Genomic DNA, 22,444 nt, shown 5'->3' on the forward strand with positions numbered 1-22,444 from the left:
GTGAAGAGGATTCATTATATTCCACTAAAAGTTTCAAAAAACCCAAACAAACGGTTTAGGCCCCTGACGAGTTGAATTGGGGTCAAACTGGTCATAAAATCAGTTGTTTTTCTTGGGTCCGGGGATATCTTTGATGTTCTCGGAGGTGTCTTCATCCATGGAGGAACTGGAGCTACTCTCGACCAATGTATCCGTGGCCGGCCTCAAAATGCGTTCCACATCCTCGAGATACTTTTTGTTGTTCTAGAAATAACACATTAAAATCAACATCAATTTCAGGGTATATTCTCTATTGTGGAAACACATATGTATTCATTGATGTGCTTGCTGCCTGTTGATGGAACTTGTTTCAGATCCAATTCATGGCCTTGAGGGAATTGAATCACTCACTCTGCAGTCCACTTCCTAATCTACTTAATGACAAAGAGGCGAGAAGAGTTCTAGGCTTTCGCCCTTCAATCATGGTCTCCTTTCCTAATGATGGAGAGCATCCATAATGAGTCTCTCTTGGGACGGTGGACTCGCTCCTGATAAGCTTCAATTATGAGTATGCCTTGCACTATGGACAGGAACTGCTCGAAACGTGGACTGACCGGCCAGATGGAGCTCCGGTAGGTATCTTCCAAAGTGGTATTTTTGAAAAGCCAATTTGCGACCTCAGTGGTCAAAACTTGGATACACTAACCTTCTTGTGTTCTTCATTAAATCTGAAGGGCAATGATACAATTGTGAAATTGTAATGGATTTTCTATGTTGCATTGAACAAAAACGTTTGCCTGTAAGAGCAAACCTCTAAAACTGGGGCTTTAAACGTCGTAAGGAGGGCAAAAGCCATTGATTAACAATCATCTTTGTCTCTCTGTTAATGCTGTAGCATAGTTTCAGAAACCCTTCTACTGCACTTTGTGCAATTAAACAATTAAAAATTCAAGAATCCTCTTAAATTAGTTACGTGTTTCTCATAATAAAGTTCCAAATTCAGGGAGCCAGTGGGTTGGTGACTAGTTTGATTGCTTTTATTTACACCGTGTAATGCTGCAAGGGAGGTAGATCGGCCCGACACCCTGCTGCCGAGCTGTCTAAATGAATAAACGTTATTCTCCACCGATTAGTTGGCGGTGCTCATTTTTAAATTTGTTCCAAAATGTTAAAAGGTTTAGATAGGGACTTAAAAGGTTATCAATATCGTGTTGGGTTAGGTTGGTTTAGGTTAGGTAAGGTTTGATTAGCTTGGTTGTAGTGACTTTTTTCCCTCGAGAGCTCTAGTCTGGACTAGTAGAGATTGTTTGTTCGCACCTAAACGAGCCAGAGGGCGCTCTTCAAGGCTGTGAAATGCTAATTATTTTTCATCTGAAAGGAACTTATTCAATTGAATGGCAAAGAAAACCATCCAATCACAAAATTGCTAATGAATTAAGTTTAAAGTGGAGAAGTTCTTCCCAACTCCTCTGAAACGCGGTGTTCAGAAAGCCCTACCAAGTTTCCAGGGAAATTCCCAGACACAGCTTGGCATTTTTCTACCTCAAAAAGTCATAGTGAACAATTTTGATTTTATTGCTTTATGGAATTCTAGCCACATAAAAAACTTACATACCTAAAAACATTATAGAAACTAAAATTTTCAAAAACTTACTCAATGTAAATTAGGAGCACACTTAGTTAGCTCTTGAATATAAACTATGATATCATCAATTTCACCGACACTTAGTTACATGGGATTTAGTCGTCCAAATTTCATCGGTTTTTTTTTGCCCCAAAATCCCCCGGTTTTATGTTAATTCAATTTCCCATTTTGAAGAATAAATATCGATTTTCAATACCACAAACATGACCGATTTTTTTTTTGCATAATCTTATATGAACTTAAACCTTACACAACCATATCTAAAACTCTCCAAAGTGCAGATTTTTGAACACTTATTTCAGAACCGTCCAAAAGACATTTAGTTGAGCGGTGACTGAAAATTTCACAAATATCAATGAAGTCTTAAAGAAGCTATTTTTGATCAGTTACAACGAAGTCTTCAAAAACGACAAAATCTATAACATTGTTTGTTGCAGGTATTGCCATCAGAATTCAAGTGAAAGCGTAACCAAGTGTACACATGATGATAGTAAAGCACATTTTCAAAGCTTCCACTCCCAGTGTCTTCTAATTGACACAATATAATATTTTTAGCTATAGTGAGACTATGCAAGAAAAGGAAAAAAATCATTAATGTGATACTCAAAATTGATATTAATTCTTTGGGAAATTAAATCAACAAGTAACCGGGGCATTTTGGGGCTAAAACCAATGAAATTTAGACTATTAAATCTCGCTACAATTAATCCAAGTAGCGGATTAATAGATGATATCAAAGTTTGTATTCAAGAGCTGACTAAGTGGGCTCCCAATTGATATTGAGTAGGTTTCTGAAAATTTCAGTTATTATAATGTTTTTAGGTATGTAAGTTTTATAAAATAAAGATTGTTCCCTATGACTTTTTGAGGTAGAAAAATGCCAAGATGTGTTTGGGAATTTCCGTCAAAACTTTAAAGGGTATTTTCACCACCTTGGAAAATCGTTCCCAAATAGGAATTCTTAACTTGAGGGGACGAATCTGAAGAATCATCTGAGAGAACGCCAAGACGACATAGTTAAAAATCTAATGTTCTAACACGGTCTCCAAAACTTCATTCGGGGCTGGATTCATAATTCCTCATTCTTAGCTCGTTCGTTCATCCAAGCAATGTTGATGTTCAAATAATTGTTAAGGATTGCGCCTATTGCAACGATCTAATAAAAAGCAATTCCAAAAAGCAAGTGAAAATAAAGGTCTAGGATTTTATTTCTTGGAGTTAACCATGTGAACTTGTATTGTGTTTGGCGTGAACCGTGAACCATGTTTTACGCTTTCGCTTTAAAGGAGTAATAAAGATTTTATGTACATTTCAATGGGCACATTTCAGTTTAAGGCCGTCGTCCTTCTTGGGGTTGGTCTCAAAGGCGGTACTTTATAGGCTGGTAAAACTTATTTTATGACTGCAGCCGTTTGTTTTAGACGTACAAGAAGAAATAATCCTATCTTGTCGAAGAACGGCCCCCAGTTACTTAAATGACAGTCATCTACCAATGCAACTGTATTAAAACACAGAGATGCACTCCCTGATGCACTGTTATGTTTCGAACTGGGGTTTCAGCTCTTTTATGGAGATTATTAGATCAGTCTGCTTCACTGTCAAAATTGGAATGGTTACATAAAGGCTGGGCAAGAAATGTTGATCTTTTTGGGTGTTTTAAAGTAATGGGCCAGTCAATGACAAAAATTCGATTCGTTATCATAACAATCAACGAACGAATTGTTACATCTTTCCGCATTTTCGTCTGCACATCTGGACATTGAGGTAATCACATTTTATGAAGTTTAAACCGTTCAATTTTTAGGTGTTTTTCAAGAGGTTCGAAATGTGTGGCAATGGGAAACTTTTGGACTGTTCAATTTATAAATTGAAAGCGGTAAAAAAAAATTGACGCTTAGCAGAAGTATTTGAAGCGTTCGACTTTATTTGAGAACGTTTTGTGGGCAGGATTTGTATCCTGTGGGTTAATCAATTATCTTAGATTGTCCCAAAAATCATAGATTTTAGAGCATATTATGTTAATGAGTAATGGCGACCTCCAGTTTGTGCGTCAACAATAACCTTTAGATCTATTACATTAATGCACATTGAAAGAAGCTATCTGAAAACTGGATGTGTTCCAATACCTAACGAAAGGCTGCGCTTTTCAAAGGTTGACAAAAAATTAGGTACAAGATTTAGTAGGCATTAATATTACAATTGATTCGCAACACTGTATCGAATACATCTTTCCTACGAAATGAGAGAAGCTGCCCTCGGGATAGGTCATCTCAAAGACCTTTTTAAATTAGAAGTTGGGGTTATAGACTACAGTGTAAAAGAGACGCATAAGTATGATCAATTATCAAACATGAATCTTGAAATCACCATGGTTCCAAGTAATCGAAAGACAAGACAGGATCACGTTGTTAAATTCAATTACGCTATTTTGGTTGCATTTCCGCATCCTTATTTGCTAGTGAGTCAAACCCTGTATCTGGTCATGCGACCTCTTAGTTGCATCACAAACTTACCCTACACAATATTTGGCTCACTTTCTGCTCGTCAGAGTACGCGTTTTGTTATTTTGATTGAGCTGGCATCTCACATATAAGGGCCCTTATTTGCAACGTCACACGGCCCAAAGAAAACGGGAAGAGGCACGGTAGATTGCTAAATAAACTGCTCTTGCCTTGCCTTGAACGCAATTTCTTTTCCGGACATTATGTGACCCGGGGCATTAATTTTCAATAAGATTTTCATAGAATTAGCCAAAAACAACAGGCCCGTTATTTGCTAGAGGCTGAATGACAAAGCGCCCTCTGAAGTGCAGCAGAACCTGCACCATATTTCGTGCATCGTAAGGGGGCTAGTGCAATTTAATACATTGTCACACTTTTTCTTTTTCTACTTTTCTACTTTGAAATTTTCTATTTTACAAAAAAAAAAAAAACCTTTTACAATTTGTCAGACAGATCTCTGCTTCTTGAAGGAGTCACTAAATAAACGATCTCAACTATAGTCCCTAATCTCAACTACCTTCTGAAACTATCGCCATCTACCGTTCCATGATCTGAGTTCTTGTCAAGCCCTTTTATCAGAAGCAAATTTATCATTATAGAGTATGAAAGATTCAGATGTACAACGAGAGGGAAATACAAGGAAATATCTTTTGTAAATTATCTAATAAAGATGTTTGCTCCCTCATTAAAGAACAAATAATGATCAAAAGCAATAGCTGAAAAACAAAAGTGACACGCGCCGAGTCTCAAATTCTAAGTAAACAAAGTTATGTTCAAATCGTGAAATATGGGTTAATCTTCAAATAATTGCATTAAACATTATCTACGCAATTAGATACTCCGTTCAATAGAAAAGATTCATGACATATTATTGTTTTGCAGGCATTTTAAAACCCCTTTGTAATTGGTCCAAAGGATTCACCATCTTTCTTGATCAAAACCCTATTAAAAAATGCCAAATACTAACTAATCTCAAACTGGAATACCCATCGACAACTCAGAGACCTTCTTCTTTTAAGCAACATTATTTGAACATTTTTGAATTACAATATTCCCCCGTTTAATCAAAAAATGGATAAATAAATGGCAAATAAGATGAACACTTACCACGGCCTCGGAATCTCGTCGTTTACGATGAGTCCAGAAGTACTTGTCCAACCTCGTGAATCGAAGCTTCAGGAGTCCTTTCCTGTGCTCACTGATCTTCAAAGGGATCGTCAAGGACGTGGTGATGATGTTACCCAACCCAAGAACGGTGAACACCAGGCACAAGCAAGGCACTTGCCACGTGTATTGAGGACTAAAAACCGAAAGCAAATGCCGTGACACACACTCACTCACTTACTCACCTTTTGATAAACCCTCAAGGCCCACAATACACAAGTCAGGTTTCCTTACTGGTAAGTCAAATGAAAGAGGACGTAGGCGTTGTAAAGCTGGAAGATGTAACCCGCATACAGGAAAGGCAGAAGAAATCCTAGACCTAAGGCGAAAAAGAAAATATAATGAGACTTGTTTAAGAGACAAACTCGTGAAAGGTCGTCAACAGATGGACAGTATGGTCAGAGACACGTTCCCGTCACTTTTTTTTTCACCGTGAAGATGGCAGCTTTGGCAAGGACTTTTTAGGGATGAGGGAGAAGAAATGCTGCAAAACACTTTTGTTTTGCTTGGCTTTGGGCATTTTGGAATGGACTCAAAAGATGGGACCAAACAAGAAAACAGACTTCTCCCTCTACTCTAGATATTTCTTAATGGATCTATCAAACCCACTGAGTTCTTTCTACAAGCAAAGACTTCACATGACATCAATAGTTCCAGAAGTGATTGAAGTCAACACTCGAGATCTAAAAACTCCTTCGACAACAGTAAGTATCCTCTTTACAAAATATGAGGGTCCAAATAGTTTCAATTGCCCTTTAGTTTTGAAAGTAAATGAGAGTGTTCTGTCTGACTAATACTTTGGTCATATCTTTTTTAGGGACATAATTGCTTTCTAAACTATGATGTGCCCTATCATAAACATCATTAGTGCTTCAACCCAAAGCCAAATATCACTAGAACTGACTGACACCCTGATCAATGAGCCCAAACTGCAGTGACGACACCTAGGAGACCGTAGAAGTCAACAATTCTTTTTGCTTATGAATAGACCTCGGGAAAAGGTAGAAAAAATCAGCAAAAACGTTAAAAACATGCTCAAGGGATGATATCATATTTTCTTATTGGTTTAAGAAAAATTGAAGCAAAAGAACAAATGGATATTTCTGTAAAGTGAACAAGAACCTAGATGTCATGAGATTTGTTAATTAAGTCAGCTTGGGATTTGGTGTGAAGTGACCAATTTTTCATCTCATCAAAAGGGTTGCTCACATTTACACGCATAATTGAAGTGCCAATGAAAAATGCCAAAAAAGGTTTTTTCCCAAATACGACGTTTTAGGCAATTTGTTCAGAATTCGGCGGAAAAAGGTTTTAAAAAAATAGGTTTTAGGTTTTTAACTGCTTTATTCCTAAGTCTATTTACACAGTATAACGTTTACTTCATCTTACCTTTCCACATCCAAGAGTGAAAACCATCAATGGTGATGTCCATGTCATTCCGTTCGCCTAATGATCGCAATCGATATAACACACCTCTCTGATAGGCAAACTGCAGATATTGGAGGAAAGCCAAATACACATTGAACCACATCAATTGATTCCTGCACGAAAAAGATGATATTATATTGCAAATATCTCATAAAGAAAACTAATATTTAACTACTATGATTTGGAGAACTGCAAATAAAATTTGTACATCCAGTCCAAAAATCAATTTGACCCTTTGAAATGCTAGGTATTCAACGACAAAGAATATGCTAGTTAGACCATCGAAAAAGATTTTTTTAATTTGTGTCAGCTATTACAGTATTTTTGGCCATATAAGCTTCAATCTGGGCTTGTTTCTTAAGATTTTGTGGACTAGGAAAAATGCCAAAAATGTGTTCGGGTATTTCTCTCAAGAATTGTTCCCACATTTTAACCACCTTTCCTTGGCCTTCATTTTCTCGTTAAACAATCTCTTAATTACCGCCGACAAGTTAAATTGATCTATAGCACATAATATCACACAAACAAAATCTAAGCAATTTCTCACCTGAAGCTTAAGTACACTTCCCCATCTGGCCAAATCAACAAGACTCCTCCAGCAAAGGTCGAGATGAAGTGATGTAATCTCCACCAGCCCTAGTAACCACAGGAAACCACATAATTAGTCCCGCAGAATAATCCCAAAAGAGATATCTCCAATTTCATTGACCCCTCTAAATAGATTTGATTAGTGCAATAGAGCTGTCTGTCTTACTTTGATTCTGGAGCCATTCACTTTGAGGATAGATTCTCGAATGGTGAGAGTGCAGTAATACCACACTGTGAGGAACATGAACATGAGGTCAAACACCCTCATATTGAAATAGAGACTGATACATGCCAACACACAGCCTGCAAACACAGAAAACACAAATTAGTAACGGACTTTTTGTTCACATGCAAGGCGCAATTAAACACAATTGAAGTTATTCTAAGGGCTGAATAGCTTTAGCTTTAAGATTGTTGGCAATCCAAGAGTGAACAACCCCATTTCAAGGGTACCATCCATATTGCCAGAGAACACCTGACCTTAAAGAAGCTAGATGGCGCCACTATATTCGGACATACAAACAAACTTGCCTGCCAATGCCAGTGATGCAAAATTGGCGTTTCAAACTGGTTTCAACGAAGCTGACCTTTCCTCATGTAGCAATGTGAAAGAAGGGTCAGCTTCTAAAAAACGTGTTTGAAGCCCCAAACTTGCATCCCTGACACTGGTACCAGCAAGCAAACGAACCTGCCAGAGCTTGCCTAAACGTCCCCATACATATGGTATAATGGAGGATTGAGTCAATTACAAGTGGCTTTATTAGCTTTATTCTTTACTATTTGTAACAACATAGTTCTTGAAATTGAATGTTCAAGCATGAAAGAACAATCTGCTGAATTGCACCGTCAATTGCAATTTTGCTGAAAGTTTTCTGAACTTTGATATTTGTCTCAAGATCAGGAATATCCCTGCTTAAACATTGATTTATTTTGAACTTAATGGTTCACAAATCATTTTACTTGACTTTATCAATAAAATTATTTCGATTTCCTTCAGCAATAAGTAGACAATCAAAGCTGGCTTTTTGAATGTGTGATGATTATACTACAGGAAAAAAGGTAGAAAAAAATCGTCAAAAAAGGTGAGTAAAAGGTTGCCAAAATTGCCAAAATCTAAAACTTGAAAAAGGTGGCCAATTTAGACTTTTTAATTGAAACAAATCAATGCCAAAGCAATAAACACGACCCCAAAAAAAACATGAATGCACACACATACCCGAAGGTTTCAATTCATTGCTTACAAGCAAACAGTTTTTAGTACAATTATGAGAGATTTTCCACGACAGGAAGCACAGGGCACCAGCAATTTTGAATAACGATTTAGTTTCCTTAAGGGAAAAGAAATCGTAAGTAATTCAAAAGATCAATAATTAGAATTTTGCATACAGTTTTTGTTATAATTTTTAATAGGTTTGGTATAAAGTTGCAGTTTGCTCAATCAATTATTATTTTTCTAATTTTTCAATTACATGCCTAAGGCACTAAAACTAAACCTTTTTGAAAATATGTATTTCAAGTGGCATCCGATTGTGCTTTTGCCCTTGGCTTTGGAAGTAATATTTGGTCCCTAAATACCCATTCCCCGAGGATTGGCAAAGGATAACACACTCTGCGGTTTGCTCGAGTGCAAAACATAAATAAATAGGGCAACAAGAGTTCAATTTCTTCAATCAATGGAGGTTATATTTACAATTTCAAAAAGTATTGCTAATGTTTGTAACAACATTTCAATTTCATTTGAATTTTTAAGTGACAAAAAAGTTGAGAGAATTGCCATGACAATCAAAAACATCTAAATCCCACCCATATTTATCAGGTTAGGGTGAAAAACGGGAAAACAAGTACAAAAGGTATATCCCTCCAAAACGACGTTTTACGTAATTTGTTCAAAATTTTGCACACAAGATAAAAACCTAGTTAAAGATAAAACCGCCATTGTCATTACAATGCATTTGGGTTTGTTGAAGAGGTGACTGCCGTGCTATCTCAGAAAAAAATGAAGGCGAACCCACCCGATCTAGGTCTGCCATGTCTACCTGAACCAAGACATCTGTGGCGGTGCTCTATGATCTCTATGTTGCTACACATTCATGTAGGAAACTAACGTCCATTGAAGAACTAGCTACTTACCAACAAGGTTGACGATGAGCTTGAACCGCTCATACTGGTCTTTGTAATCGTATTTGGCCTTCTTATCCAGAATAGAGACGTTGATACCGCCCAAAATGATGTTCAAATATCGACCCGACGGCCTCGGCAAACTGTCCTCCATCTACGAAAAGATAACCAACGAGTCAAAAACGCAATTTTTCTAAAAACGAAGACTTTGTTCAAAAAGAGTTGCAAACTAGCAAAAAGGCTGAAGAGCACTTCGAATCCAGAAATGATGGGTAGTCTCCAAAAAAAGTTGGACGTAATTCAGGGTAAGATTAAGGCCTCCATCGAATATGACCAGTTACAAACTAAGAGTAAGGTGGTTCAGGAGGTCAGGTCTTATGCGAGCTCTATGAGCAAAATGGAACTCTGTTGGGCCTTTTGAGGTTGATGGGGAAGCCATTAACAATGTAGACAGTTTGTTGTTGTGTGAAAACAGTTTTCAACGCCACTGAGTTCGGAAGCAACAGCTCATTGCTCTGAAGATGAGTCTGTTGAGGTTGACAAGGTCAGTCGAGTTGAGCATTTAGATGATCTTGTAGTTACAGATCAAGATGCATTAGAGGCCATCAAGGGCTTGAGGCTTTCAAGTTCTCCTGGTCCTGATGGCGTGACATCTCAGTTTCTAATGAGATGCTCACAGGTTCTTGCTCCTGTTTTCTCGTACTTGATGCGTTACATCTTGGACCAGGGCAAGTTCCCCTCTTCTCTGAAGGTAGCTCATGTGGTTCCAATTTTCACTCCCCAGTAACTATAGGCCGATCTCTCTCACTTCGAATATTGCGAAGGTGTTTGAGAAGATCACAAAGTTCAAACTTGTTGAATTTCTTGATATTCATGAAGTCCTTCCTCCTAGACAGTATGGGTTCCGAGCACATTTTAGTACGGTTACCCAACTGATTGAACATATTGAGCAGGTTATTGAGGGACTAGAGAGCCATGAATCAGTTGATGTAGTTTATCTCGACTTTGACAAGGCCTTTGACAAGGTAGATCATGGCCTTTCAGTTAACAGGCTCCATGAGATTGGGATACAAGGCAAGGTTCTCAATTGGTTAAAAAGTTTCATTTCTGGTAGGAAGCAATTGGTTAAGGTTGAGGGATCCCATAGTGGCATACATGATGTCAAGTCAGGTGTTCCCCAGGGTTCGATCTTAGGGCCCCTCTTGTTTATAATATTCGTTGCCCCGCTTCAAAAGCTTAGTATTACTGCCAGTCTCTCTTCTTATGCTGACGATACAAAGCTAGTTTCTGGTAGGAATGGCCAAGATTCCAGTAGCCTGGCAAAGGACCTAGAAATCATCTATTCTTGGGTTACTGAGAGTAATACGGCCCTGAACGGAATGAAATTCGGCTCAATGACCTTCGGGTCAACTCCTTTGAATACTCCACTCGTAGATAATGGAGGTAAAGGTATTGAGCAGTAACATTACAGGAATGAGAGAGCTCTCGTATTGGGAGAGGTTAGAAAGGTTGGGATTGTACAGTATTCAAAGAAGGTAAGAAAGGGTATCTGATATTGTACGTCTTCAAAAGCATCCACGAGCTTTGTCCCAACCCAGGATTTAGGGTCAATGCTAGTGACCGTAGAGGCTTAATGAGCGTTTTGAGAGCACCTTCAAGCCCACGAGAATCCAGGCTAGTTCGAACAATGAAGTTCACTTCTCTTCTTTCTCGGGCTCTTTCATTGTTTATTTTGCTTCCCTCTAATATTCGTAAGGAATACGTAGGCCTTGTTGTTGATCCGGTTGCATCTTTCAAGTCAGACTTGGACCAAGTTTTAGATAGCATTCCTGATCAACCATATATTCAAGGACTAGCTCGGTCTGCCAACTCAAATTCGTTGGTAGACCAAGTATCATATAAAGATTGAGAGTTAATAAATAGACGAATTATTACCTTTCATTTGATTGGTACTGGGGATTACATTCCCTGCCAAGAGGGAGGTTGTTGATATGCTTTTTTAACAATTCACCTGTGAGAGTTGAGCCTTTCGCCGGAGAATGTCCTTGTCAAGGTCGCTTTTCTCGGCATTCTCCTCATCGTTGGTGGCCCTGACGTGCTTTAGAAGCTTGTCCGTAGCCTTGAGACGATATCGTTGATGATTGACTCCAGCCACGCATTTCCGTTGAAGGGCCAAGGCTTCCTGCAACTTGATCAGGTACTTCTTGTGCAAGTCTTGCAGGCCCTGCAAACGTAAAAACAAATGTTAATCATGTGCATGCATCTCAATAATTGAGAAAATAAAAGTTCTCTCTCGCATTTATTTGTTACTAAAAAACTCTATGGGATCTCTTTCAAAGTTGATTGCAAAAATCATACACATGGATAATATATTCATAGAATTTTCGTTCAATTGTGCTTTTTTCTAGATAGAGAGACCAACCCCACAATAAGCCAAATAAAACTTGTTTTTTAATCATATGTTGCTGATCTCGCATCATTGCAGTCAAATGATATTATCTTCTTCGAAGATCATTTGATGTTTTATAATATGCTCTCGTTCTAATCACACATTCAAATGGCTCTTTAATTGGGACAAATACGAAATTCACGGGGGAAAAAACAATGATTTCATCGGTTATTCATTTAAAATATCCACAATCGGTGAATAGCTATTTTCGGTTAAAAGCATTGGATTTATCGTTTTTATTTTAAAAAGGGGTGCCATACATAGTAATTTTGGCTTGAACTGTGCTTCATGTTCTATAATATCTAATCGTCATAAACGTTCCCAAAACAAAAAAAAATGAAGCAGAATAAAAATACAGGCTACATTAAACCGATAAAAATGTAAACGAGTATTGTTTCTAGCAATGGCTTACAATGTTATCCACTCCATCAACATGTTTCATCCCATTTGCGGCTTACTTTTTACCAGAAACCCGAAAAAATTCTTTGAAAAAATAACCAAGGTGTGGTCACTAAATTCATGCCAAATCCGTATTATCAGCGCAAAAGTCGGACTCACCGCATATTCCTGCGACAATTCGGCCCAATCTTTGAGTGATTGAGCCAATTCCGTGTTGTCCATCTTGCTTGGTTTCCAACTCAATGACCTAATGAACTGACCCCATTATAATTGGACACGGGATAACGTCGAAAATGAAGATGAGTAGGAGGATGATTGTGAGATAGAACTGGATTCTGCTTTTGACCTTTGGCACATTCAACGTCATTGGTTGGCAACGCTAGCCTCACAATAATTTCAGTCACGAGATTTCAGTCTGGCCCTCAAGAACAACAGGAAGACTATATGTCAACGAATAGCGGACGACACGTGGTCAATAAGAACCAAGTTCTAAAATCGAATCCCAATGAGGTTAATATAGCTGGGTCAGATCATTCATTATAGTTGATGACACGAATGGAATGGAGGCGAGCCAACTGGAGTGTTGTTATCCTATGGAGGGTGCATTGTAGAACAACTGCATGATCAGGGCCGCCAAGTCAATCAAGTTAGGATTACTGATTTTGAGGCTTGAATCCACAGCGGAAATTAAACTGCGGATTACAAACCATCTTTGATGTGCCTGGCCTCCAAGAGGCGTCAAAAATATTGCCCATATGACAAAAATATCATTGGGCACAACTTAAGGAAAAAAAGTCCTTGTAAGATATTCATTCTCTTTCTTGCTTTAAAGATCAGTAATTGACAGTGGCGTCTTTTGGTTATTGTACAAATTGAAACATATAGCCATAGGACATAAATTGCAGCATACAATAGTACTATTTCAAACGTCTTTTAGCTCAACTATCAGATCTTGTAGAATCATATATATTACAAAATGAATGATTGCATTCAAACAAAAGTTTCAAGCGTAAATTTCTTTACATTGGTTCTTGCTCTTGTACTGTTTGTTTTCTGGCTTTTGTTTGGACATTTAGGTCATTTGTCGCCAATTTACAATTCAGTGCTTTGTTTCCAAGGCTTCAAATGCCTGGCTCGTCTCGTCAGTAAAAATGAAGAGACGGGATTGAATGGATGTTTTTGCAATGTCAACTATACAATTTCCATTTTGTAATGCAAAGTTTTGTCGTTAACGAGAGGAGTGAGTGCCTTTCCACCGCAGATGCCACTAAAAGAATCTTGTTGAGGAGGTTTAAAAGCATTAATTTTGAATACAAATTGACTGTGCAATTGCGAATAATAGTTCAAAAAAGCTGCTGAGATGATTATGCACCTCCCATTTCATTTTCCTGACAACAACTCTCCAGAACTCAACTTTCTCAGAATTTTTGTTCAAGCATTGCATGTTGAAGGTCATCAGTAAATCTTATTCTGGTTCATGTTCAAATATTTTGTCAACAAGTTGCGTAACCTCAACATCTCTTAGTTTCATGGCAATTACATCTTACTCAAAATTACAGTAAGATAATCAAATTTGGGGTAACTATGACAAATACATTTATTAAGTTTTTACACGGGGATCGTCACCAAAAATGGCACCCCTGAGCATTTGTTGACAGTTATCTTTGAAGACAACGCCATCTGCCCAATGCAACTAAATCTTATGTCAACAAGTAATGGAATTGATCCTCAACGCTCATTACGACAAAGCTGAAAATCAAACAAGAATATTTAACACTTCTAATCATGGAAACATACATAAGAACAGGCTGAATGAACTCCATGGTTGAAATGGCCAGTGTGGCTTTTGCAATGACTTTCAAATTTGCCACCTTAAGCATCAGCTCTTCAGTGCCTCTATGTCTGATGTATTTGCCTTCATTGTACACTTTCTGTCCTCATATTATTCTCAAAGATTGTGACTAGTCTGCGCTTTTTACAAACTCAATGAATTATGTCATTCATTACATTGAGCATTTATAAAAATATTTGAAAACGTGAGAAGTGTTTTTTTCCAATCTTTTGCCAAAAATAAATGTAATTGTTTGTACATATCTCATCAAAATTGAAGGCTGAACACGTGTTTTTGATACACGGGAAAATGGATTTGAGGAAATAGGAGCGTAAAAATGATGGGTGCATGTCAGAACTATGTCAAGCCGGTCTAAGACAAAACTCAGCATGGCAGACCAAGGTTTCAATGATTGATCAACAAATGGTATTATTTTGACTATTGAGTTGTCAAACTTCTGCTTTCGCAAGAATTTTGTAGTACATTGAAGTATGACTCACGGAACCTGGTTTCGACGATTTTTTTTTTCTTCTCGTATTTGATCTGGGTAGTACATTTCGCTTTCCCCTGAACAACTAATTTAAAACTACTCAAACTACAAAAAACACCATTTTGGCAAGGCAATGTTCGTCATACTCTCCTGTTACTTTGATCTTATTATCATTGTGTGCCATTTTTCTACACTTCCAGTTCAAGAGTGGGCATTTTTTTCCCTTGAATTTGTACAGATGAATTGTCTCTTGTCCGACACAAAAAGAAGAAGAAAATGAGGTTCCGTGAGAGGCAAATTAACAAAGTACGAAATTCTTAAGCAAGCCAGCGTTTGACCAGTCCATATTTGTATCTCATTTTTATCTTGCACTTTGGCGCTTTTTTTCCACCAGCCTCTTGGAAGCACTTAGCCGTCGTCTTCTCAGGGGTGACGTCACGTGTTTTGGTCAGTGTTCCATGCAAGCCAGATTCTTCCCTTCAGGTTGAAAGGTTAAAATTATGGCCGGCTTATTTCTTGTCTAGAGTCTTTATGGAGCTAAGTCCGGACCTAGATTTGTCTGAAAATTTGAAAAGGACCGTCCCTTGGCACGAAACCGTGGCCAAAATGACACAACTGACCCACAAATTGGGCTCTCAGGTGTGTTTATTTACCAGTCTAATGGAGCTGACATGGTTCATAGATCTGGATTGCTTTGCAGATTTCGGCCTCCCTCTGGTTCTTCAAACGGATGAATCTGAGCCAAAAATTGGCACTAATTGGAGTTGGTTGCTCAGGGTGAGACTAAGTTAATTTTAAAATTACTTTTTTTGAGGTTCCAGCCTCCTCGTCTCAAAACAGTAACAATGATACTCATTGATAGTTGATTTATATCACAATTGATATGCTGATGGAGTGCAATATTCGTTTAGTGAAGAATTAGTAATGAATGTACCTAGTTTTGAAGAGCTCTTCATAGGCATGTTATTTAGCAAGTCCATGCCATAAACAATTATAACAAATTACGAGAAGTTTGAAAGCCACTGTGAAATGATAAGGTTTGAAGAATTTTAACCCGTTTCTAGAAATATGCTAGGCACTTTTCTTTCGTACGTACCAAAATAAATTTTAAAGCTAATCATTGATAGTTGAAACCCTCCAAAAGATTTCAAGGCTACTTTTAAGTTTGAATTGATCCTACCATTTCATCGAAATACCTTTCTCCGTTCTCTTCCTTTCCAAAATTTATGGAGTACTATAAACGTTGGAAGAGTATTCAAGGAAGGTGCAAAAGGTACTTAAAGCATCCATGAGCTTTTGTCTCAATAGAGGTATAAGAGTCATATGTATGTAGTAACCGTTGAAAATCCTGGTTTGTTCGAAAAATGATGGCCACCACATTTGTTTGTTGAATTCCTTCATTGTTTAACTTGCTTCCCTCCAATATTTATAGGTTAGCTACGCCAGTTTAGTTCGACTTGAATAAAAAACATTTGATCAAAATCCATAATCAACCCTATATTCAAGTGCTTGCCCAAACCGCCCACTCTGGTTCGTGGGTCGATCAAACATTACATTCAAATAGAGTCAAATCAGAACTTTGAGTCATCATCTTGAACTCCTTTTAGTGGTAAGACAGCTGGAAAGAAAGGATAAACGTTATTCTCCACCGATTAGTTGGCGGTGCTCATTTTAAAGTTCGTGGCAAAATGTTAAAAGGTTTAGAGAGAGACTTTAAGGGTTATTAATTTCGTGTTAGGTTAGGTAAGGTTAGATTAGGTTTGATTAGTTCAGGTTAAGATTTAAAGAAATAGCACCGCCAACTAATCGGTGGAGAATAACGTTTACTGAAAGAAAGCAATTAGATGTGGAAGTGATCTGGCATTTGTTTTTGATTCACGATAGCTGCTATGCTATGCTCTCATTCAACTTGTTGCCCTTTCATTTTGACTTCATTTCTTGGCTTGAATAATGTCCAAGATTGATGATTGGGGTGCATTCAATGCCGAATCAGAGCTGCGTTTTCACGTGTACCTGTTCCTGGATTTGTTCCTCCACAATTTGAGTTGGTGGCTTCTTTATGTCCGTTATTGCGTCTGCAGAGTGGTACTTTTGGTGGTGTCGCGCTACTGCCACAGACCTAGAGCCCAATTGGACCCCCATCGTAGTATCCGAGCTGCCCGAAGAGCCCGACAAATCTCTCTCTCAAAGCATGGATCCACGTCAAATGACAGTAGGGACCTCTTTTAGTCTTTATACGGCGTACGGTCAACTCAAACTCGATTGATACTGGTTTTAGGTTCTTCCCGGCGGGGTTTGTCCATTTCATCCTACAATTGGTCGGAACTCCAACGCCAGAGTGTGCCGCCCAGTTCTGACAAAGACTCAATCACATCCGGGGCCACCTTAGTGGATGGAACGCCCCTTACTCCTCAGCAGTTAGGTATGATGGCGGAAAGTTGACTAGATTGCGAGACTTGCTGTATGTGAGCGGAACTCTTTTAGTCTCGCAACCTAGCTGAATGTTGGGAGCAGGTGGAATAAACCAGAGACCTTTAACTAGTTAACTGTTAAAAGTATCCTTGAATAAACCTGTCTGGTGTCAATGCAGTGGTGTCAAATTGAATATTTGGATTTCTCTTCCAGGGCTGATGGGCATGGAGGCTTTGGAGACTGTCACCAGTTATTGGGAGGATGCCTTGTCAGCCTATCATCCCAGCAGTGAACCTCTGCGCAACGCTCTCACCACATCCGATGAGACGAAGTTTATGCACATGCTGGAGAATCTCTTGGAATGCGCCTACCAGCTCCAAGTTTGACATCCTAAGCAATGATGGCTCACACTCTAGTCTAAACTTTGTGTTTACAATCTTAGGAGGATGGCGAAGCTCTTTTCATTCACCAAAACTCGATTTTAAATCAGACGGCAATGAGGCGACGGAGCCGAAACGGACAAGATTGGGGCGGTCAAGATGATGCATCTTCGAGATTGTTGAGTGTGACCTCGGTTGATGATATCTCTTTCGTTTCGGCTCAAGACACCATTGCTGACTTGAGAGATTTTGATGACCTGAACGAAGTTTTAAGTAAGTCTTTTCACTTGGATGGGAGGTGCTTTCAGTCAAGTTTTTTCCCTAATGTATTGGCAGATGAAAGTGATCCATTGCAAAGGATTTACGTGGATGCACTACAGATTTTGGAAGACAACGGAGAGATCCCGTTTCGTGCACTCAGAACGGAATTCGTTGGATGCGATAGCGACTCTGAATACCTGGCCAAACTGCATTGCCTCCGACTGGCCTTTAAAAAACTCATGAGTGATGATGAGATCCGAATTTGGTAAGGCATAATTTTGAAATTTTTATCCGGCATTAGATATATTCACTCCCGTTAACTACAATCTTTGTACTTTTTAGATGACATAAATCTTCGGCATTTAGATGATTGATTTGATAGTGATTAAACGCAACCAATACGTTTGAGTTGATTTTTGTTCCAGGTGGATTGACAGTGGCCGGAAAATTCTGTCCGAGTTACTGGTGAAGTCTGATCGAGATCCCAAAGATTTTGTGACTGCCTACGATGATTTGATTGCTTATTTGTCCAATGACGAGAACCTGGAACAAATGAGCACAGAGCTGGAATCCAGGAATGTCAAGTGCATCAATCTCTATGACGTCCTTCTTGACTACATTCTCATCGACAGCTTTGAAGTAGGTTCGGACGATACTCTCTAAGTTTCATTCAAAATACTTAAACACAGCTTTACATTTCCGTGGCTCATAAAATTATAAGCTACAATTTTTATTCCATTACATATCAGTTTCTTTTTTAATCAAAAATAACCCTCAGTTACCCTTGATTTGAAACCAAGATACGATCTATTAAGCAAGTACATGTTTTCATGAGTTTATCTGGGGCATTTTTGTCTCCTATTGCATCCGCCAAATGCCCCACAAGTGAACCAGTAAATGCTTTGCTTTTTGTGTTGGTTTTGTTTTGGTTAGCCTTACCTTCTAATACGTTGCTATTTAGCCTCATTTTATTAAAATAGTTACTAGTAATTGGACAAAATCTCCATTTCTCTGGACAAGTGAATAACCAATGAGAAAGAAAAATTCTGGGAAATCCCTACCTTTTTTTCCGACTCCTAAAAGTAGCACGTCATTTTCCAGGACTTGGAATCTCCACCCTCAAGTGTTTTAGCTGTGATGAAGAATCGCTGGTTGTCCAATAGCTTCAAGGAGGGCGCCCTTCACACGGCCATTTGGAGCGTGCTCAAGGCCAAACGAAGGCTCCTCAAGGTGCCCAACGGGTTCAAGGCCCAGTTCTACAACTTGTCTGAAATACTCACTCCAACCCTGGCTTGGGGGTTCTTTGGACCCGACGAACATTTGAACAACCTGATGCTGTATTTTAAGAACCAGGTGGGCCATTTTTTGAAATGACCTTTTTTCAGGGTCTTGACTCCAAATTTGGGTTATATGCTTCAGGTGTTGGACTTTATCCACGACATGTACAACTTCCAATTGGTGCGATTCTCGAGTGTTGAGGATCTGAGTGTGGATATCATGACATTGGCTCGGAGCCGTTTTGAAAGTGTGCAAAAACATTTAGAGCTAGATGAGCCAAGGATGGATGCGGAAGTCCCAAACTAAATGAGCTTTTAATTATACCAGAATAAATGTCATATCTTATGATTGCGAGACCGCTTATTCTTAATGATTAATTTGGATACTATGATAAGTAACGTTGTTATTGGATATAAAGTAAGTTATCGTTTTTAAGTATTCAAAAACTCCAGGGTTTTTTTTGTTTCGTAAATTTTTTTTTCGGTTTTTTTGGCACTTATTGTAATGAAACAAGCTCCCAAAAAAAACTATCTCTTAGGGATTTTCATTCTCCTATTAACTGGCATGTTGTTTTATACGATTATTGAAGGTTACTCAGTGGTTCAGTCAAATGTCTAAACAAATTTTGTCGCAATTGCCCAAACAAATCTTGGCATTTTTTCATAATCGTAAGAAGCAATTTTGATCCTATTGCTTTTCAATTCAAAACGTGCCTGCCTAAAAATAATATTGACAAACCTAACTAATGCTTTAAAACGCCTTATATGCCTTTTTCATCACGTTACCAACTCACTTATCAATGTTCATATGCAGTTAATCCCCTTGACATCCTGCTCCAAAAAGAACCCACAAGTCAGCCAACATATATCTGTCCCCAAGAAATGGGTTGGTGGATCTAAAGATGTTTAATACAGATGTATATTAAGCATCTGTAGGTGGATCCGGGTCATTTTACTGTGACCAAAGAGTTCAAGCCTTTTGTTAACATAGTATTAATCAAACTATGGATTGACCAACATTTTCTTAGATAAGCATAAATTGCCAACAAGCCTTCTGTTATGCAGTCAAACATCGCAGATAAAAAAAAATCCGTGTTTAACAGTAGGCCTTGATCTTCTCCGTGTTTCGCAGAAGCGATGTTATTTCTTACATTAGGCTTCAATTTTATAGATGGCCAAAATTGTATAATTTTGATTTCAGGCTCATTGTCCGGATATCATTCGTTCATTGATTGCTTGGGGCTTTTTTTGGTGTAGAGTGTCTCCATATCTAAAAGAGAAAACATTCCGGTGACGTTGAAATAGACCCTCTATAAAGACGCGGACAGACGTAATCTAATGTGTTTCGTCATTGACTTAACTCAGAATTTTGGTAGACTTACCCCATTTTACTGAAGTTGCCAATCTTGCTGACATATTTGAAAGCAAGTAAGGATGGTTATGGTATTGCATGACAAAACGACCTATAGCCCCCCTACGCTGCACGAAGTATGTTTTACGTTCTGCACTACAGAGGGCGCTTTGTCATTCAGCCTCTACCAAATAAAGGGCCGATTGGGCCAATTCCTTTTTATTGAATTATAATGCGGTTGTGTTGTTTTTGGCTAATTCTATCAAAATCTCATTTATAATTAGTGACCCGGGTCACATAATGTCCGGAAAGGAAATTGCGTTCAAGGCAAGGCAAGAGCAGTTTATTTAGCAATCTACCTTGCCTCTTCCCGTTTTCTTTGGGCCGTGTGACGTTACAAATAAGGGCCTTTATTTCATTTCATATACAGATCCATCCGTCCCAAAATTTCAAGATCTTGGGGATCAACTAAACCTAACTAAGCGCCGATCATAAATTTGAAATAATCATCTTTCCTTAAAAGAAAGTCTAATCCAGTGTTAAACCGTCCCACTAGATCTTTGCTCTAGTCAAAGGATAACTTGAACGTGAGGATCCGACACTTTTTTTCTTTTGGAAAAGTGCTAATGTGTTTCTAAGGTCTATAAGGTCTAAGGTCTACATTCCCAAAGAATTAATATCGATTTTCACTATCACAAAAATGAACGATTACTTTTCTTTTTTCTTGCATCATTTCAAAATAACTTAAAACCTCATACAACCATATATAAATTCCTCGAAAAAGCAAATTTTTGAAAATTTACTTTAGAACCGTCCAAAGGACACTAAGTTAAGCGGGAAAAAATTAGAAAATTTCACAAATATCAATGAAGTCTTACAGAAGCTAGTGTTAATCAGTTTCAACAAAGTTTTAAAGAAACGACAAAATCTATAACATTGTGTGTTGCATGTATTGTCTTCAGAATTAAAATGAATGCATAACTAAGTGTACACATGATGATTTATGATTGTAAAACACATTTTCAAAGACAGCACTTTTAGTGTGTTTTAAATGACATTATATAACATTTTTAGGTGTTGTGAGACTATGCCAGAAAAAGAAAAATAATCGTTCATTTTTATCATAATGAAAATCGACATTAATTCTTTGGGAAATCAAATTTACATATAACCGGGGCATTTTGGGGTAAAAAACGATGAAATTTGGACCACTAAATCCGATGTAACTAAGTAGCGATGAAGTATCATAATTATCATAAAGTATCATAATTTATATTCAAGAGATAACTAAGTGTGCTCCCAAAGTACATTGAGTGGGTTTTTGAAAATTTTAGTTTGTATAATGTTTTTACAAATGTAAGTTTTCATGTGGGCTAGAATTCCATAAAGCAATAAAATCAAAATTGTTGCCCATGATTTTCTGAGGTATAGAAATGTCAAGATGTGTTTGGGAATTTCCATCAAAACTTTAAAGGGTATTTTTACCACTGTGTCTTGAAATATTTGATAATCGTTAAAAAAGAATGAGTATTGTTTAAGTGAACCCAAATCCAAGATGCACTACAACTTGATAACATTTCAACCCCACCCAAAGAGTGTGGACAAACACAAAAGCTGAGGAGGACTAGTCTTGTCAATGTCCCCTCCTGGGGTTCAAGATGTCCTTGGTTTAATACGTTCTTAAAATGACTCATGGGATTCGTGGGCCCACTCCATACCCATAGTATTAAAAAAAGAGGAGAAAGCTCGACTCAAATCTGACATACTGGCCTATCTGTCTCAGCAACGTACCTGCATGAAATTCTGGTGCAAAACTTAAATTCCGAGGATTGGTCTTTCGACGAAAATTGGGATGAGTCCATACCTACAAAGTAGAATACGGGTTATAGCCAACCCGAATCTCCCTTTCCTTCCCAGAGTTTGATAAATGATGACCTGTGACCTGATTTTGCCTCAGCATGAATAGGATATGGAAGGCCCTTCCTTGTTGTGCCAATCCAAAGAGGCCCACGAGCATCTAAAAAAAATAGAAGCACGACTTTTTGAGCGCCTTCCTTCCTTCCTCATGACGTGAGTGAGCCTTTGTATTGATTTTATCCTCTAGAAGGTCTCTCAAGCCCAAGTTTAGAGTCGACCCACTTAATAATTAAGGCTCACAAGCATACATTGAC

At 38.1% G+C, this 22,444-nt stretch overlaps 2 protein-coding genes and 1 long non-coding RNA gene across 3 annotated transcripts; 1 reads left to right on the forward strand and 2 right to left on the reverse strand.

Annotated features, from left to right (window-relative positions):
* Nucleotide 1: 1 nt before the first annotated feature.
* LOC131892363 (transmembrane protein 120 homolog) lies at nt 2-12,865 on the reverse strand. Its single transcript, XM_059242201.1, has 9 exons — nt 12,431-12,865; nt 11,435-11,647; nt 9,436-9,577; nt 7,472-7,608; nt 7,265-7,353; nt 6,679-6,830; nt 5,524-5,608; nt 5,233-5,425; nt 2-243 (listed from the first exon to the last, which is right to left on the reverse strand). Exons 1-9 carry the CDS (start codon nt 12,491-12,493, stop codon nt 100-102), a joined length of 1,218 nt encoding a protein of 405 aa, XP_059098184.1. The 5' UTR covers nt 12,494-12,865; the 3' UTR covers nt 2-99.
* Nucleotides 12,866-15,053: 2,188 nt separating this feature from the next.
* LOC131892359 (mitoguardin-like) lies at nt 15,054-19,281 on the forward strand. The gene is made up of 10 exons (XM_059242192.1): nt 15,054-15,231; nt 15,293-15,369; nt 16,674-16,804; nt 16,871-17,014; nt 17,218-17,384; nt 17,447-17,657; nt 17,721-17,910; nt 18,071-18,284; nt 18,747-18,998; nt 19,065-19,281. Exons 1-10 carry the CDS (start codon nt 15,124-15,126, stop codon nt 19,227-19,229), a joined length of 1,659 nt encoding a protein of 552 aa, XP_059098175.1. The 5' UTR covers nt 15,054-15,123; the 3' UTR covers nt 19,230-19,281.
* Nucleotides 19,282-20,017: 736 nt separating this feature from the next.
* Nucleotides 20,018-22,388, reverse strand: LOC131892365 (uncharacterized). Its single transcript, XR_009374550.1, has 3 exons — nt 22,209-22,388; nt 22,065-22,137; nt 20,018-20,192 (listed from the first exon to the last, which is right to left on the reverse strand). It is a non-coding gene; the product is annotated as an uncharacterized LOC131892365 (long non-coding RNA).
* Nucleotides 22,389-22,444: the final 56 nt, after the last annotated feature.

The sequence above is a fragment of the Tigriopus californicus genome, chromosome 12 (assembly GCF_007210705.1).
Source record: "Tigriopus californicus strain San Diego chromosome 12, Tcal_SD_v2.1, whole genome shotgun sequence".
In the NCBI taxonomy this organism is placed as follows: domain Eukaryota; kingdom Metazoa; phylum Arthropoda; class Copepoda; order Harpacticoida; family Harpacticidae; genus Tigriopus; species Tigriopus californicus.